This window comes from Rhea pennata, chromosome 2 (assembly GCF_028389875.1).
Source record: "Rhea pennata isolate bPtePen1 chromosome 2, bPtePen1.pri, whole genome shotgun sequence".
Taxonomy (NCBI): Eukaryota; Metazoa; Chordata; class Aves; order Rheiformes; family Rheidae; genus Rhea; species Rhea pennata.
Window position 1 is genome coordinate 26,191,137 of NC_084664.1, and position 19,347 is coordinate 26,210,483.

The 19,347-nt window shown below is 37.3% G+C and overlaps 1 protein-coding gene across 1 annotated transcript; it reads right to left on the minus strand.

The window, feature by feature from the left end:
• Nucleotides 1–2,629: 2,629 nt before the first annotated feature.
• Nucleotides 2,630–18,561, minus strand: LOC134135921 (1-aminocyclopropane-1-carboxylate synthase-like protein 1). Its single transcript, XM_062567609.1, has 14 exons — nt 18,409–18,561; nt 18,133–18,192; nt 17,220–17,290; nt 16,132–16,201; nt 14,911–14,977; nt 12,762–12,859; nt 12,005–12,082; nt 9,297–9,397; nt 7,536–7,622; nt 6,295–6,340; nt 4,453–4,594; nt 4,221–4,363; nt 3,921–4,074; nt 2,630–3,173 (listed from the first exon to the last, which is right to left on the minus strand). The coding sequence occupies exons 1-14, from the start codon at nt 18,559–18,561 to the stop codon at nt 2,986–2,988; spliced, it is 1,458 nt and encodes a 485-aa protein (XP_062423593.1). The 3' UTR covers nt 2,630–2,985.
• Between the last annotated feature and the right edge of the window lie 786 nt (nt 18,562–19,347).

Sequence of the window (19,347 nt, forward strand, 5' to 3'; positions counted from 1 at the left end):
CACTTACTTTTCAGCCCTGCACAGTGAATTAGAAAGAAAAGCATAGTGTAACCACACAATTAAATACTCCCTTATGATTCAGATAAAGAGGATGTTGAACAAAATAGTACAATGGCCTTTCAGGCATTTTTTTTTTTGTGACTTCTAGCACTTAATATTCTTTAAAAGATAAGAATGAGGTGGACAGAGCATGTATGTTTGCTGTGGTGGGGTGGGGGGCAATGCAAAGACCTTACAGATGGTTATATAGACTAGGGATAGAAAATCTGCATCTTCTAAGGTCTTACAGTTCTGAAGATGTTTGGGGTAACTTTAAAGTCAGGGATGTGCCACATCCCTAGGAAAAAGATTGTATTGAATATTTTGGATTCCTAACAACAAGAAACCAAGCTGGCTGAGGAGACTGAGATCAGCTCTGCCGGGTCATCTCAGGGTAACTTGAAACATAGCAAAACACGTTAAGACAAGCAATATATGACATACTGAAGAGCGCAGAGGAGAAACCCCAGAGAAGCACTGCAGGAAGTTAACCTGCAGGAAGTGTTTACTAGCTTCCTGTCAGTGCCTGGCCCTGTGAAACCCGAGCTCATGTTTGCAAAGTCGTTTGAGTGTCTCTGATCTACAAGCAGTGTATCAGCCAGTCTTGGAAAACTACTGTCATTTCCTGTCTGTGAATTTATCTCGGAGTGTCTTCTGAGTCACTCCATGGTAGAATGTGTATGTGAATGCCTCTGAGATATGAAAATTTAGCAAGTAGCTCAAGGGATCAGGAAGGTTGGCCACAGAAACAGTAGAAGAATTGGACACTACTAGTGGGCTAGATATTTCTGGGGCAGTGGAGAGAGAGAGATTCTGAAATAGAGGAAGATAACATTTCAACTTATATTCCCTTCCTGCTCTCTATTCCATTTCCTATTCTGTCTGTTCTGTATGCACTTTTGTGCATCATTTTCTTGACTACTATCCACCTGTGATTTTGCATTTGAATCAGGTTGCTTTCTTTTTTTTCCCCATGTTGTCTATGCACAAGCATAACAGATACTGACAGTACAGAAGAGCTTCTCTGTGAAAAAGAATAAATACAGAAAGTCTTATCACGAAATAGAAGCTCTGTTACTGTGTGATGACAGTGCATCCACAGCCAGGCTGGTGTGGAAGTAAAAGACAATCAATAGTAGGAAAATTAACTCCATTTTTACTAATCACTGTCTTAAAGTAGAACAAAGGAAGTATCCCACACTTTTTATGAACTCACCAAATCCTGTCTGGCATCCCAGGATTTCAAACTGGATAGAACTGGTTAGAAGTTGCAGAATTCCAGTGGAAAATTGCATTTTCTTTGTTCTTTAACTTGGATGTACAGCTAATCAAGAGAGTGTTAGATAGTAACTATACCAATCAAAGAAATGTATACAAGTCACTCACTTATGCTAGTCAGAGAAGCCTCTGTGGGATCTGTGCATGAGACGTGTTTCTCCTGCACTGCTGGGATGTGTGCGAGAATAAAGGCTCTCTATAACCTCTACTTGTTGTAATTTAGTTTTTCTATAAAACAGGTAAAGAGAAATCTTGTGGGATAAATCATGCTCACTCAATTAGGATGCTTCAGAGCAGAGTACTGTCAGTCTTTAAGAAGTCTCTGTGAAGCATAAGTGAACTCTAGTTTGTCAGAAACTACTATTTGGCTGTGCACAAATAGGAAAGTCCACCTGATAGCAGGGCTGCCCTTAATGCCCTGTTCAAAATTGAGCTATTTCAAAACTTCTATAGCGCTTTACACAGTTTTGTTAACATGCACAAGACAACACTGATTTAAAGGTCTTTCTGGAAAATGGGCAAAGGTTTCTGTTACAACTCTGCTGGACCTTGAGACCAGTGGGAAAGTCTGGAGCAAGGAAGACTTACCCTAGGTGGAGGAGGATCACATTAGGGAACATGTAAACAAAATGGACATACACCCCTGAGGGGATGCACCATGAACGCTGAGGGAGCAAGGCCAATCTCAATTATCTTTGAAAGGTCATGGTGATTAGGAGAAGTTCCTGAGGACCGAAAAAAAGCAAATGTCATTCCTGTCTTCAAGGCAGGCAGGAATCTGGGCAAGGAGGATCTGGGCAGCTACAGACCAGTCAGCCTCACCTCGATCCCCAAAAAGGTCATGAACATAAATTGCAAGTTCAGGGATCATAACACTTACCACAGTGAGACACTCCTCCTACCGAGGCTCTACAGAAGCTGTCTATTAATTTTGCAATTCCAGTTTTCCCTTACCAAACCTAAATAATGGAACAAATTGTGAATGAAGTGTGTAAGCAGTTAAAAAAAATATATATAAAAACTCACCAAACATCTCTGTCAAATGAGTGTAATTACAGAAATTCAAGGCATTTTTATATTTAATGTACAAAACTGGTCCAAATCGCTGATATTTTGCAATGATTTTTGGCACACAAGAAAAACTGAAGGGATCCTGAAAGCCAGTAAGCTAAATGTTTTCTTAGAAAGTACTTGCTTAGCATGCATATTCAGAAAGATGCGTGTAATGTTCAAATTGCTTAAAGAAATCTCCCATGAATACATACAAACTTTTTGCCAGCTTAAAAAAAAAAAAAAAAAAAAAAAGCAACATTTGATTATCAACTGCAACTCAGTACTTTCAGGTTTCTGATTAAAATGAACAGGCTACAATATATAGTTACATGTACAACAGTTTTTCAACAACTGTGCAAGCATACATATAAGACTCCGATTTTACTGACACTTATCACACTTGAAGTTGAGTGAAACTGAGCACTGTGCTGAAGAGGGGCTAATTTCAGAATATCCATGATGCCCAGTTTCCTAAAATTCAATTTTAGCAGTTCCACTTACAATTTAATAATGCCAGGTGACAGCAAAGTGAAACTGCTAAGGTAAGGTTATAGTCAAAAATACTGGTCATAGGCTCCCTTAGTAAATATCAGCATGCTAAATTGTGTCAAGTCATTAAATGCATATATGATTATTATAAAGAAGTATATTTTTTGGCTGGGAGACATCATCTGCTGGTGTGTTTGAAGGGTTGCCTGAAGAACCTTCTTCTAATGCAGATGCTTTATGCACTCTAGAAGATGTGCTGTTTGCAGCTGGTTCAGCAGCATCAGCGTGCAGCATTTGCTCAAGTCTCTGAATACCTATAAAAAGGAAATATAGTTCACTACAAATTTCTCTTTGCCAAAAGAAACAGTGGATACAGAAGGGAAATACTGACTGGATATATGGAAATAATTTTCACGATGAGAGTGATTAAACACTGAACAGGTTGTTCAGAGAGGCTGGGTAATCTCCATCTATGGACAGTCTCAAAACTTGACTGAAGAAGACCCTGAGCAACCTCTTCTGATTCACAAACTGGCTCTGCTTTGAGCAGGATGCTGTACTAGATGACCCAGAGAGTTCCCTTCCAACATACGTTTTTCTATGATTCTACATTCCTATTACTCCCATTACTTCACAAACAATCCCTTTAACAATGTATAGCACTGATTCAAGATTAAGTATTTTATGACATAAGAGGTGAAGTTTTCATATCCAAAATAAGAGTCACATAAAAATGAGTGGTGCTAGGGAATTCTCACATGATATAAACGGTAATTTGAGAGAGGAAAGAGCATGTTACATAAAATTTGGTTCACTAACTCCTGATAGAGTTGAAAATGAGTTTTAAAGTGAAGCTCTGAAAACTTTAAAAGTTTAACACAATCCAAAGTAAATGTTTTGTGCATTGGGCCAATCTAATAATTCCCAGTTTATACAAACTCTAAAAATATCCCTCATAAGACTAGAGGAAACAATCAGATTTGAACTTATAATTTGTAATGTTACATTTTCTTAAAATTTGCATACTACTTCATGGCACATTAAAAGTAAAACACACTTACACAAGTAAATCTTATCTACAGAATCAGAGAAAACCAATCTAAACCATCCAGGCTCATAACAATAAAAAGCTTTTCCAGGACTAATCAGGAGTTTTTCATCAATGAGCTTCTGCCATAATTCAAGTTCCGCTTCAAATGTCTGAGACTTTAAGAACTAAAAGAAGAAAATAAAACTATATTAAAGACTGAACAAATTCATAAATTCTTTAAAAGAATTTTCAAAGACTGATACTAAAATGTGTAAGAACATACATGACTTTTTTTTTTCACTCCCCACCCCTTTCCAAACTTCTTACATACTTTTCTGAAGTCTGCCCACACATACAGTCCTCCTGAACTTTTGAGCACAGGTATTCCAACATCTGCAAGTCCATCCACAAGAATATTCTGCGCTTCTTTAAGTCGCTTCTTGTTGGTGGGAAAAAACACGTTATCCAACCAGTCTACCAAAGCAAGAAAAATAGCATTGTTTTATTTCTACCTATAAAGGAAAAATAATACGATTCAATGGAAACATTTCTAGCGTGGTAACCTCTGTCACTAATGAATTGACTGAGAACGTGCTGAACAGGTCCAGGACAGCCATGGAAGACAGCCAGTTGATTCACAGCTTTCCGAATTTCATCGTTTCTCGTATACAGTACTCCAACTCTGATACCACTCATACCAAAATCCTTGGTGGGCAAAAAGAAGAGAGAGAGGTGAAATTTTTACTTTATGCTTGTATTTTATCAAAACACCACCTACAGTCATTAAAAAGCTACATAGGAAAGAAATTCCCAGAAAAATCAGATTGCCACATCAACTGCGTGCCAAAATAAAGTTTTCCTACCCTGCAATAGAAGCCTCTGATGACACAGTAGGAAGAATCTTTACTTATCTGTTCTCAGAAGTTTTAATACAGAGAGTAAATTTGGAAATGTGAATATTGGCTATTTAAACCTGTGATTTGTAACAGTCACTGTTCATAAGTGTTTCCAAATCTATGTAAGTATGCAGTAACATAAACATATTAAAGTAAACTTTCCCTGAGTCCTTAAGCAGGATGCTATATGTCTCACTGTGCAAGGCATGAAATCTAGCTTTCTATTCTTGCAATTGCTTAATCTGTAGTAACAACTTGATGGAAAACAATATTTATCAATACATTTGTACATAATACTTTCAAAACCAAAACACTATTTTTAATATTTGTGAAATTAGTCTTTTGTTCTTCATTGAGTAAAACTCCCATTAGAGGCAAGGAAATCATCAGTCACACAGAGAATGAAAGATCAACCCTAAGAAATTTAAGATAGCAACTATATAGTAACATTAAAGTTAAAAATATTGACTACTGTGCTACTTCTAGAAACGATCATTTGCACAGTACAAGGTCTGTTCCATCCCATAATAAAAAAAGCAGCCAAAACAGTGCCTACCCAATAAAATACCAAATAAATCCCACTTTGCAGTGAGAGCTGTAAAACTACGTAGCATACCAAGTGTTCACTTCTAATACGAGAACCTTGAAAATGTTCTTCACACAGAATTGCATGTGCTATCTATTCAAGTGTGAAAGGACTGACAACCAAACGATTAGCCATAGAGTGTTATGCTCATAACATTAGCTGGAAGCATATTATTTCTGAAATTCTGGAGCAAATCCGCATGTGGCCAAATAGACTTCCAGTGTGATAAAAAAACAGCCAGCAACTTCAGAATTACTGCGTGGCAGGCGAGGGGAAGGAATAAAGGGGAAGGGGAAGGCAACATGCTGCCAGGCCAACAGAAAATAGTACAACCCAGGTAAAAAAAGATTTTTTTGAGAAAATAGAGAACAGAACTTTTAGAGAATATAATTGTTAACCCATTCTTGAAGCATTATGGGTTTCTTAGACAGACTGGTAACATTTTATGCATGTTAATTATCTCCATATGTAGACAGCAACAATAAAAGAGAAGTTAATGACTTTACCAAGGTTGCCTCAGAGGCCAGCTACTGAAACTGCACTTGCCTTATACCCTTGCTCTGTCCCCATTATATTTCACTGTTGTTTCTAAGCAGTCATCAGTTTACAGTTCCCTCCAAAACAAGGAAAGACAGAATGCTACAGATTTGAAAGGTAATAATATGTTTCAACTTTCACTATGTTTTTCCACACCACATACAGCAACAAGCAATGCCTTTAATACATAAGCATTATTTTTTTCTGTGAAGTAGATCACAAAGTAAACTCAGTACTTTAATAAATTCTAGACCACTGGAGAAGAAAATAAACAAACAAGGAGAAACTCAGTTTGGCACTATAATACAAATTATATCAGAATAGTCCAAGAAATTTTTGTGGAGAAATATCATATATTATGTTTTTGTTTTAATTTATTGACCTACCTTGCTAAAACCCCACATAAAATGTGTCCGTTCTGGATCTGGTACACTGAATGAGAAAAGAGGAAGTAAAAAAAAAAAAAAAAAAAATCACTGATAGAGAGGAAGGAATTATACAGGTTACAAAAAATTTTAAATATGTTAAATTACAATACATTTTGGTAAAATTTGTATACGAATCTTTAAAGTGTTATGAGTTTTTTCAGAGATCTTGTAACAAAACTTTATCCTACAACACACACAGACGAAAACAGAAAAGAAAATGATTTGCACTAGGACATAACAGACCAGTTAAAATTCCCACAGATTCTCATTATAGTGATCAAACTAATACTGAAACAAAAATTGTACTTCCATAAATGCTGCAGAATGGCTCTTGATGGAGAAGAATTCTTTGCTCAGCTATGCTACATTTCAGGTTACAAAAGGGAGAATTTAACGTTTTAGTACTATGTACTTACACAGTGTGGTGCAATTAAACTAAATATACCTCAGAGGACTATTTGAAGAAGATGGCTTTTCTCCTTTGTGTAACTTTTTTCCAAAGCTGGAGATTTCCTCCTTCAGACACATAGAACTGGGTGAATTTTCATAGCAACAAAACTATTTTGATTTCATGGTTCATATATTGGTTTGCATGTGGTTCATTTATGGTCCATGTTCTTGTATGGGAAAGACAATAACCACTCACTCCCTGCGCTTGGTGGTACTTGTGTGGACTTGGAAATTTACCATCGGTGTGAAACTTGCACAGTTAAAGAAAGACAATCACGTACTTTTGGGAAAGAAGCTTTACTAGTTAGATACCAATAGCTTTAAATATTCTTGAAACATTTATTTTTTCATCATCTGTGCAAGGAAACAAAGAGCCCAACAACATATTAGTCAGGAGGGAGACTCACTATAGTAGGTAACCTGCACAACTTCCAGCAATTTCATTTGCACTACAGTGAAATCTTTACACTATGTAACAGGAAACAATGGAAAAAAAGTGAAGTGGCAAGATGACTAAGGGCTCTGTCTATTTTTGATCATTATTACTACACTGCACACCAGCTGGAAGCAAGAGACCTGCCATTTAAAGTAGACTGTGAAGAACATCTCTTGTATTAACTAGTCTCACAATTGCAAAGGTCTGGATGTGAGTTAGTTATATTGACTAACCAGAAGTTTGAAAAAAAAAATGGCATAGGTTCTATTTAGGATTAAGTATCTTCCAATCTCCACTAAGAAATTACACTTACCAATCTAAGCTAAGAACACTGGTGAAGGTGGCATCACCATAAACAGACAGCATGTATATTTCATCCACGATTACATGCAGTTCATATCTATGCACAGACAAACACAGGCATATTAACATATTTAAAAGAAAGGTCTTAATATACATATGTATATTAATTACTGCTATGGCAAAGTACCCATAAACATGCCTATTTGCTATTATACTCACCCTACAAGTTTTACCCCCAAATCAACTCTCTTTAAGGTCACAAGGAATGCCGTAAGCACCTGTGCATCCCCAGCTATTCATGCATATCTGCTATTTCTCAGTAGCAATAACATTCCATTCCACAATATCTGAAATAAAATCTGACTGCATGCTTAATCCAATGGTTCTCAGGATTATGCCCGGTCCCCACACAAGCCATATTTAAAATTTCAAATAAACAGAACTATATATTATAGTCCTCTTTACCCTACAAGAATTATTCAGTAACTTGAAAACAAATGCAAATGTTAAATTAAGATAACTTAAGATAACTCTCTAATAGACTCACACTGTGAAAGCCACAACAAACAGCAACCATCATAGAATTATCATCCTTCATACCAGGAAGCTTTGGGCATATTCAGAAATAGCAAGCAAGTGGCAGAATGCTTTAAACATCCAAGTAGCACAGGTTCCCCAGTCAAACAAAACCTGATTTAAATTGATTGTTGACGTCTATATTTTTTTTTTTAAAAAGGAAGCTTGGTTTCAGAAAAGCTTTTATATCAGAAATATTTCTTTTCCTAATCGTTATCCTCTAACATTTTAGTATCAACTTAAGTTGGCTGCATCCTGAAATCCATGGACCATGCTGGAAAAATACATTTTCCATTTGAAAAAACTGCTAACTGGAAGTAGTGCACTAAACTCTACCAACCTTCACTGCTGTTTCTGTAAAAAGAGAAAACATGCCAAAAATGCAGGAACATTATGTAACTCTGTTTCAAAATAAAATAAACCAGCAGGAGTCTTTGGTAAAAAATGAACAATTAATACTAACCTACCCTATTTAAGCTTGTCAGAAATAAGCACATTAGATTCTGAAGTATGTTCAGAATTTTGCAGTGATTCTTTGGCAAAAGCTCATTGAAATAATAGAGGTATATATTAAAAAAAAAAAAAGGCTTAGAATGCAAGCTCTGAGCTTGGCAAAGATAAAAGATGGGGAATGGGAAAGAGACATTTTGGAGGTATCTTCCACTGAAGGCAAGTGAGTTGCTTATAAAAGATACTAAGACACTTCAGGCATCTAAATTACTCTTGGATAATTAAATTACTTCTCCCTCCTCCTCCCCCCCCATCAAATTTTATTATTTTCTTATTTGGATAATATTTCAAGTGGCAGCACTAGCCATATTTACATTTTTCACTGCTAAAGACTTTGGTAACCACCTGTTGTCATTTTTCTGAGCCATGCATCAAAGCAGGTTAATAAAGAAATATCATTAAGCAAATAAAAAGCTTTAGTAGTTTAAACCACACATTAAAAATCCAAAAGATATTTCATTCAGAAGCACACTGTTGGATCCCAATTTAAATAATGCATTTAGTGTTCCCAGAAAGGCCAAACAAAAAGGATAGTTATACAACAAACATGACCAGGACCCTGTATACCACCTCCTGGGAACATGTACAAACCAAAGAACAGGAGAATACCAAAGGTGATTTTTCATTTCTGCTTTGTTGCATAATGAAAAATTAAGTAACAAGCAAACAGCGCTATGACTCAAACCTGTGTGCGAACTCTAGACATTCTTTCAGTAACTGTGCTGGGTAAATGTCCCCTAACGGATTGTGAGGGTTGATTAGGATTAATGCTCTGACTCGGATGCCCTGAAAAAAGAAAAACTGATAATCAGAGATGTCAGTGATGTCAAACAGAGGACTATCAAGGATGTAAGTTAGCCAACTCTTCAGTGAAGAGCTAGCTTTCGAAAAAATTTTAATTACACATAAAAAGATGTTTTCATAATTAGCATACAGAATGAGGTTACGGCTATGCACCTCATTTCAGAACTTCTCCAGTATTACTCCCAGATACATACTAAATAGTCTATTAGCAAATAATTACTGCTCTTATTAAAAAAAAGAAGAAAAAAAAAAAAAGAAAGAAATCAATGTCAGCAGGCAAGATTTTGATATTGTAAAGATTAACATTTATTCTTGGTTTTATAGCCATACTTCCAAAATAGTTTCAAAGGACTGAGCAAAGTTACTATGGATATACTTTGGGAAAGCTGAATGGAATTTGGACTTTCACATCCTACAACTGGCTAAATATTTATTTATTTATTTATTTATTAAGTAAGAGACTGTGCAGAAGTCAAAGGCTGAAAAATAAATTATTTGATATTTTAAGAGAGGTGCAGAGGGATGAAAGGAGATCTAGGTAAAGAATTTTCTTCCAGCTATTATATGACATTGTGAATATTCTACTGTGTAATGAGGAGAGTTCCACATGATCAAAAATTAGATTATGAGTATGAACATAATCCATATTTTTAACTCTACAGTTATATCTCAAATTCATCTGCTATTTGCTAAAAGAATCTTTATATTAACATAAGCTATATTCTACAGAGATATTTTTATATGCATAGTCAAATACTGTAATAGTTACAGCAGGAACTTTCAAGAGTTAAAAAAATTTGACAGGAGGAATTACTTTATTAATGTTTGGGATAAACTTGAAATTAAATTAGCACTTTTATTTCCTCCTTCAAAGGAGGATTATTTGCAAAGAGCAACTCCACAGGAACTCCAGAAAAAAAAATCATTTATGAGGGAGCATTAATATTTGCTCTTCCCTCAATATATAATTTGTCTGAAGGTTTATGGGTACTGAGAGCAAAGAACAAACAAGAAATAACTTTCAGTTTTTTGGCTTTGGTTCCAGATATGGGAAGAAATTACTTGAAAACAAGCTAAGATGTAAATCCCAAAGCAATAACAGCTTTTCCACAAGAATTTCTTGCATGGATATCATCTTTATGCAGTTGTTTTTTCAGTTTAGCATATGTCACATCTGACAGGTATTAAGTAGCAGAAGATGCTGAGGGAGGAGTTAGTGTTCATAGGAACAGCTGTTGTGGGATGGTAGTTTCTCAATTGCTAATTGTTCCTCCAGCTATTTACTATACTACATGCATACAGATGTTTGTAATATTAACCATGAGAATGTTTCAGCTCTTGAAGAATGGCAGAGACATGCAGATCTCTAAAGAGTTAATGTACCTTGTGATCCAGCATTTTGTCCGGACAGCTCACATTTTGATAGCTGTAGTAACAGAGCTTGGGTGCTAGCTAAATAGTTTTGCTAAAATCAAGTGACAATTTGCTTGAATGCTTAATCTCACATAGACTGGCATAGGCACAGAAGATGACATAGACGTACAGATCATGTCTAAACATAGGCACCGTCCTGACGGAGCAGTTCAGCTAACTAGGAGAGCTCCAAAATATCTAAATCAAACCAAAACAAGAAAACCCTCAAAATCAAAACAACCCCCCCCAGCCAACAACAATTTTGTTGCACATTTGTATGTATCCAAAATACCCACTTACTTTATATGTGACCTTACTTATAATACTGCCCTTTACAACTGACTGTGCTTGCATGCTTCACCTATCAGCAAACCTCATTTTCTATCCTGGACTAGGACACAACAAGTCTATTTGATCTCTTGTTTTGAAACCATTATTAATACCACTACCATCTCATTTTTGGCAAAATATTTCACTGTTCATCCTTTGCTCTCTCTGGCTGGGTCTTTATGAAGAGTATCGCAGACAGTTGAGTTTAAGTTCATTTACAGTCTTCCATGAAGTCCATGGATAACAGGGATGACATATAATGAGACAAATAATATAATAATATTCATACACTGTTGAGGGAATAAAAATCACTGAAAATGATAAGATAAATATTTTGAACTACTGAAGTTTCCTAAATTCTGGAAAAATGTGGAACAATTCCTCCTCTAACTCTCTGACTTCCAATGATACTACAGTACATGGTATTCAATCTTCCTTGTTAGCTGCAATTCAGAAGAGCCCCCTTTAGAATCCCACTAGATAGATCTCTAACTAATGGAATGGATCATTAATGTAGCATATTCTGTCTTCTTAGAGTCTAAACAATAGCTCCTTCACAGAAATTCCATAAAAATTCACTGAGGAAACAGCTTGTTCTTGAAAAACAAATTAACATCTGTTCTCCATAAAACAGAATAAGGGGTTTCTCCATGTTTTATTATATTGTGCATGTTACAAAATTAACTAAATTGCTGTTGCTAGAGTTGGACCTACCCCAGTTATAAGACTGTCAAAATTCATACACACGAAAACGTGTAAGTGATTCAATGCTGAGAATTTATGTTGCTTACAAAATAACTAGGAAAACATGAAAATCAGAAATCATTTAATGCTATCTATTCCTACCTGTTCTTTAGCTGTCTGTAGTGCAGCTTCTAATTTTTCAATTGTTAACTGGAAAGGGTGACCTTCTTCATCTGTCACCTGTAGAAACAGAAAAAAAAATCAACAAGAACAAAAAAAAGACTACGGTAAAGAAACACTCCCACTTAGCAAAAATATAATTGTCACTGGCTTTTAGCAAATACCTAAGTTAAAGAAAACAAGTTTTTGATGCCACTAGCTCAAGGAGGGAAAATAGAATTCCAACAATATTACCATCACCTTAGAATCTGAAACCAAGAACAGTCTTTCATATGTAACTCAATTATTTTGTTTTTTTAAATGTTGTCCATATACATGACTATACTTTCAGTGACTTGCAGGGGAACTTGTGTACTTGAAAGTTCATGGGTTCTTCTTCCCCTCTGACTGTATCACTTGGTTTTATAAAAGACACTACCCTCCTTTTGCTTCACCTCTCAGACTACTGAGCTTTTGAAGGGGAAACCAGTGTTAAACAGCCCATATAGTAAGTAAATGTCTCAGTGATTAAGGGGAAACAGGTTTACAAAACAAACTTACCTCTAGTAGAAGTTACAGATTTGGAGCATACAAATGCAGATGACAGTCTGTACAGAACAAATGTGATCCTACACACTGATCACACCAGTCTGCCCCTATCATGTGGCAGTCAAGGAAAAAAAAAAAAAAAAAAAAAAAAAAAAAAAAAAAAAAGACAAACTTCCTCTAAAGGGAATTTAGAATTTAGAGACAGCTTTACCTCACTGAACAAGGGCACATGAACAGGCAGTATTCCACCGTATAGCCATGTTTTCAAATTTATACCAGCATAGTATGGAGTTGGAATAAGATATCCATCTAAAAATATGAAAAATAGAAATAACATTTCTCATGAGCAATCCCAGTTCTGGGCTCCCCAGTACAAAAGAGACATGGAGCTACTGGAGAGAGTCCAGCGTAGGGCTATGAAGATGATCAGAGGGCTGGAGCACCTGCCCTATGAGGAACGGCTGTGAGAGCTGGGCCTCTTCAGCCTGGGGAAGACTGAGGAGGGATCTTATCAATGTGTACAAGTACCTGAAGGGAGGGTGTCAAGGGGACGAGGACAAACTCTCTTCAGTTGTCCCGTGTGACAGGACAAGAGGCAATGGGCAGAAATTGAAGCACAGGAAGTTCTGCCTGAGCGTGAGGGGGAATTTCTTCCCTGTGAGAGTGACAGAGCACTGGCACATGTTGCCCAGAGAGGTTGTGGAGTCTCCTTCTCTGGAGATATTCAAGGCCTGCCTCTAATGGGCTCTAGGTGACCCTGTCTGAGCAGGGAGGTCGGACTAGATGGTCTCCAGAGGTCCCTTCCAACCTCAACCATTCTCTGATTCTGTGATTTCATTACACGGTAGCAGACTAAATGGGAAATCTAAGAATTTGACATTTGATTTATTCTCAAAGCCTTTACTGTGGCCTAAAATCAATATTTAAGCAAAATGGAAAATTTAGTACAAAATTTAGCAATCAACCTGAATTCTTTCCCAATTTTCTTACTTAATATTTGCAGTTCCAGATTTGTTTTGATAGTCATAAATCTTTAGTGAAAGGGAATGGATGTGACCCATGGATCTGGTTGTTTTATTTGCTTCTTTTTAAATCTTTTAAATAATAATGACAGTAACAATCATCCCATCAATATTTTGTTAATGCTCCATTACTATCAACATAAATTGCTGCAAACCTCAACTACTTCCTTCTGGTTGCCAATGTGCTGTCATGTGCCAAGGAAGCCTACAGAACTATGGAACTTCTATGTCTCCTTGTCTTTTTTGTGAAGCAGTCCCAAACCGGTGCTGGACATACCACAAAAGCTCTGTATAACAGATTTCAGTGAGGGCTAAAAATATGTTTCCTATATTAATGAAGTGGTAAAACAGAGTTCATCAGTGTCCAAGCAGAAAAGTTTCTCTGAAAAGTGTACAATGAAATAAATACAACGAAATCTGAATATGTTAAAATAGGATACATTTGCAAGTAGCCTTTGATAGATATTTATCATTTAAAGCTAAAGAAAATTCACTCATTTCACACTTTTTTTTTTTTTTTTTTTTTTTTAAATCACCTACAAGCTGAAGTCATCACAGCACATAAAGTTCCCCCAATACTCCATTCTCCTCTGTCAGAACTTCTTGGCATCCAGTAATATGGGACACAGCCTCTTGTGTTGGAGGATACGTAACTCATCTTGCTCACCTTTCCTTTTTGGTAGGCCCTCATGGATTTCCCACTCTCTACTGCACTACACATCCACTTTCCTTCCTCCATTCCAAACCAGACATGGAGACATTTTCCCTTGCTGTGGTCTTTTTCTCCTTCTACTGTCTAATTTGCTGAGAGCACCATCTTTCACAGATCTCCATTCCTTTTGCTTTCCATTCCCACCTCTGCCTTCTCTTTACCACTATTCTTATTTGACTAGCAACCCTTCTTTTGCTGCAACTCCATTCCCCTTTCCCAAATTCCTTCTACATTTTTTCCTTGCCCTGTTAGCTAAATTTTCCCTGGGTCCCTGATTTTAGCCCAGTTCATCTCCCTCCCTCATGTACCAGTCTACTTCATGGTTCCCACCTCTTTTTCTCATGATCTCTCAAAATGCACTTTGCCTTTTCTTCATGCCATTCTCCCCCTTCCATAACACTTCTCAAAAAGCTACAGATTGTATCTCAAAAAGCAAATGAGCCTGCTGATACCTCAAAATTTTTCCATCATTCTAGAAATAATCCAAGACATTATTTCAAAGATGCTCTGCTAGTGACAAAAAAATACTTCATTCAGTCAGTTATAATAAGAACAAGCTGTCATAAGTCACAATACTATTATATTCACTGCTAATTAAAGTCTTCATATAATCAGTTTTTACTCACCACCAGGGTCACATAATACAGTTGACAGTGTAGCAAAAACAGCACAACAGCCACTCATAACAGTGATCTAAAAAAAGTAGTACAAACTCACAATAGCAGAAATACCAGTGCCTGTCTAGTTTGAAGGTAACATTTAGATGATTAAGATAGATTAGTACAAACTTTAGTAAGAGTTCTGATTTAAATCTTTAAGTGTTACATGCAAAGTTTAAACTAGTTATTCTACTGAAGTTAAGGTCTTCTTAAATTTATGTCATTGCAATCTCTCTCCACATCTCCCATCTAGGTTTTCCTGAATAACTGAAAAGGATTACTCACATTCCTGTAGATTAAAAACAAACAAAGTCCACAGTATTTTTAGATGTTTGGGCTTGCATTCACACCCTGTTGGTGAATCCAGTGAGGACTGTAGTTTGGCAAACACTTAGAACTATTATCCATTGGAATACTTTTTTTCAAAACGTCTAGGATTGCAATACGGTCTCTCTCTTCCTTCCCAGTTTAAAAATGAAAGTCAAAGAAAGGTTGGAGACATAAAAGTTGGAGAGAGACACACAAAGCAGAGAAACATGTTTCTACCTTCCAACTGCTGGGGGAACTGAACAGAAGACCTTTCAGCTATAGTAAATACTCAATATCCATAAACAAGCAGAAGAGTCTTTATCATAAGCCAGCTAAGATATGACCAATGCACGTATCAGCTACATCTTATTCTGCACATGCCACTTTAACCTAAAGTCGAAGTTCTACAAAAATGAGTTAGGAAGCTGCATTTATATTTTCACATGTTGTTGTCATTTATTAGCTTTAGAAGCTATTCACAAGTCTTGAAATTACAGAAGAGGGAATGTCCAGTTCATAGCACAGTTCATAGCTTTTACTTCTGCTTTCTGCACTGCTGCAGGAACAGAAGAATATAGCAACTTTCTGAAAGTACTTTAGAACTTCTCTCTACATTTTTCACCATGAGTTTTCAGTTTACAACTCATGGCATGTAAACTCTGGACCTTCATTCAAAAAATAGAGTGAAAACTCCACACTATTACAGCCTTCATATTAACTGTTTGATAGTTGCATGTTGCCCACTTTTTCAACAAAAATTATGCTAAGACAACTTCTGTCCTACAGGAATTCCTCTTGTAGTACCTTATTGACATTTGTGTACAGATTTACTCAACTCTTCACAATTTAAGAAAAACAGAATGCAAAGCTAAATCTTACATGGTCTGGATTCAGTGCTATTGCAGCTCTAGCATAGTCTGTCAGAAATTTGGCAATTTCTTCTCTGAAGCTGAAATACAGAATAAAAGTCAACTATGTAATCATACATAGCTCAGAAAAAAAAATCCAAAATACCTGCAGAAGAAAGTTTATCAAAAATAGAACAAATACATAATCCATACATAATACAAGGCTTATAAGGCTTTTAAAAGCCCTGAAGAATTTGTTTTTCTTACAGATAAAATGATATTATTTCCACAGATATCCAGTATGCTACAGATCTTGAGGTAAAAGGACATAGGAGCCATCTGTTACCTTAAATAAGAGTGACTGTGACTCAACTAGTATTTTCAGAAAAAAACTAGCAAATAAAGAAACACCTTTGAGAATCTCTTTGGAGACAGGACAAGAATTTGGGCACCAGGAACAGTGAAACCTGAGTAAATGAACTAATGTTCATCAGGACAGACCTTCAACCCTAATGAAGGCAATGGTAGAGCTTCTACTGATCTACCTGGAGCCAATATTTTACCTCCACTTTTTGCAGCACAGAGTTCCAGTTTATCTCTCACTAAGTCTAGAATAAATCATTCCAAGAAGCTATCATGAGCACTGGAAGAACTGTCCATATGTGCTCTCTTTCTTGCCAACATGACAACGAGACCTTAGGAATTTTGATTTTTTTTTTTTTGTACAGTAAAGTCAGGTGGAAAAAAACACACAAAACAAAAATCTACAAAAGCAGCTCCTGAGTAGGAAACAGAAAATGTGTCATCGAGCCACTAACATTAATTCACCTAGTCTTTGGGTTTACCAGAAATTGAACCACAACCAGCTTGACACAAGCCACCAAGAGACCTTAGGAATTTTGATTTTTTTTTTTTTTGTACAGTAAAGTCAGGTGGAAAAAAACACACAAAACAAAAATCTACAAAAGCAGCTCCTGAGTAGGAAACAGAAAATGTGTCATCAAGCCACTAACATTAATTCACCTAGTCTTTGGGTTTACCAGAAATGAAACCACAACCAGCTTGACACAAGTCACCATGAGCACTGAACACAAGCAGCATGGAAAATGGACTTCTTACCTTTTAGTACCTTGTGTATCAGAATAGTGGAAAAGAGCAGGCTCTAGATAATTCATGTCAGGTCTTTTGAGCTAATTACATAAAAGAGATATAAAGCAGAACACTATATTCTTGTGTGTTTCTATTCTGCTGTACCATATTTAAAAAAATAATTATTCAGTAACATTAAAAAAGAATATAAAAATTAATGAGTTGCAATTATGTTCATCTTTTGCACTCCTCTTTTTTAGTTTTAAGATATTAGACAGCAACAACATTAAAACATCATCAAAGAAAGGAAGAAAATCATGAAAGAAATAATTTTTTTTTTGACTGTTCCATCATGCATTAAAACAAATCCTAAATATCACACTGAGGAAAAACACACCAGCTAGGCATTACTTTTTGAGATATGTCAAAACTCGATCTTTACAATATTAATTTTTAATTCAAGACAATTTTGATTAGCTTCTCAACCAGCAGGAAAAAAAACAACAGTAACCTTAATTTTTGGCTTTGCCACAGCAGAAAAGTGAGCCACTTACTAGGCCGTAATTTTGCCCTCAGAAATACACTTCTTGAAAACTACCATTCCCAGACAATACACAGGAACAGAATCTTAGATGATTTCTGTTTAGACAAATGTTTAATCAAATGTGAGTGAAGTTTAAGGAAAAAAATCAAATGATTTTGGCTTTCAGCCAGAAGAAAGTTTTCAGTGTAAATATTACCTTGCAAAATATTTCCAAGCATGAAACTTGAGCAGTACGTATAAAGCATATTTATTGCGAAAGCTATTAGTCCCAGCACTGTCAGTATGCTACAGCAGATGTTTCATTTTCTATGATAAATTATTTGTTAACCAGACATCACAAAAATGTCAAGAATCAACTGGCAGCTAAATCCAAATTAGTCAGAAGACAGCAACACTTACTCTCTCCTCTATTAAATCAAAGCAAAGTTTGTTCTCACTTGTTCCCAAATTCAGAATGCCCTGAAAAAAATTACCATTAGTAAATAATACCGTTACAGGATGAGAAAAGCATCCGCTTAGTTCTCATTCTGTCTTTGTCGCACTTGAAGCGTCGCTGCCGGCCAGAAGCGCCTGCAGAAACTCTGGGGTACCGACGCGGACGGCATGTTTTTGGGTGGGAAGATGCCCGGTCGCCGGATCCCCCCGCCTCCGGAGTACGGGAGCCCCTGGCCGCACCTGAGGATTGAGGTGGCGATCGAAGGGGTCCGCGACGTACAGAGCGAAGCCCTTGTCCAGCAGCCCCGGGGCGCTGCCGGCGATGCGGGCGCCGCGGGCGGACAGAGCCCGCTCTGGGCTGGGGGCCGGCAGGGCGCCGCCGCCGCCGCTCATCCTCCGTCCGGCTCGGGGGTCCTGCGCTCGCTGCCGGCCCCCGGCCTGCCCTGCGCTCGCGGGCCGGCCGCGCTGACCAGACGGCGTCCGAGGCGGTACGCGGCTGCCAGGATCAGTGACAGCCAGGAGAGGAGCGAGCCCCACGCCTCTGACGCGACCCACGGCGCAACGCCCACCACCTGCTAGGCAGATTTCTACTTGGGACCAGCGGGTTTGGTCTTTGCTCCGTCGGAGACCTGCAGCACCAGGGCTGCTGCTCGGGCAGGCTCACGAGAGGTGCTCACCTAGGGGAAAGGAGAGCGGGGGCTGCCGAGAGAGGAGGGGGTGCCGGCGCCCCCAGAACGGTCGCGCTCTCCCCAGCGGCCGCAGGAAGGAAAGGACGTTTCAACGTCCTGACTCCACAGTGTTTCTTTCTGTATCCAGGCTTACATGCTGCTTTTTCAGTTAATGACGTTTTTTTCTTTTAAAATTAAAACACGTCTTTTAGACATTTTTGACACTTACAAAGCAGCAGGTAACTCCTAGAAAAATGGATGTTAGGAAATGGGCTGCCTGTTAACTGTTGGCAACTAAAGCTATTACGCACCAAAAAGCTCCTGTTGTAGCTTTTTAGTATCTAAGCAAGGTCAGCTTGTTCTAGTTATATGACTGTTTAAGCAGCATTTTGACAAGATACAAGCAGTGTATTTAAGTATTATCAAAGTAATACGCACCACTAAGAAGACATAACTTAGATCACTGTTGCATGAAACTTGGCAAAGACTAGGGACATAGAGATTAGCATTA

What these genes read in the sequence shown, in the direction of transcription:
- LOC134135921 (XM_062567609.1), bottom strand. Translation starts at nt 18,561, where the DNA reads ATGAGCGGCGGCGGCGGCGCCCTGCCGGCCCCCAGCCCAGAGCGGGCT. An exon ending in TTGATTTAATAGAGGAGAGA is followed by an intron (nt 17,291 to 18,132) that starts GTAAGTGTTGCT and finishes TTATGTAATTAG; the next exon opens with CTCAAAAGACCTGACATGAA. An exon ending in TGTATTATGTGACCCTGGTG is followed by an intron (nt 12,860 to 14,910) that starts GTGAGTAAAAAC and finishes TCATATTTTTAG; the next exon opens with ATGGATATCTTATTCCAACT.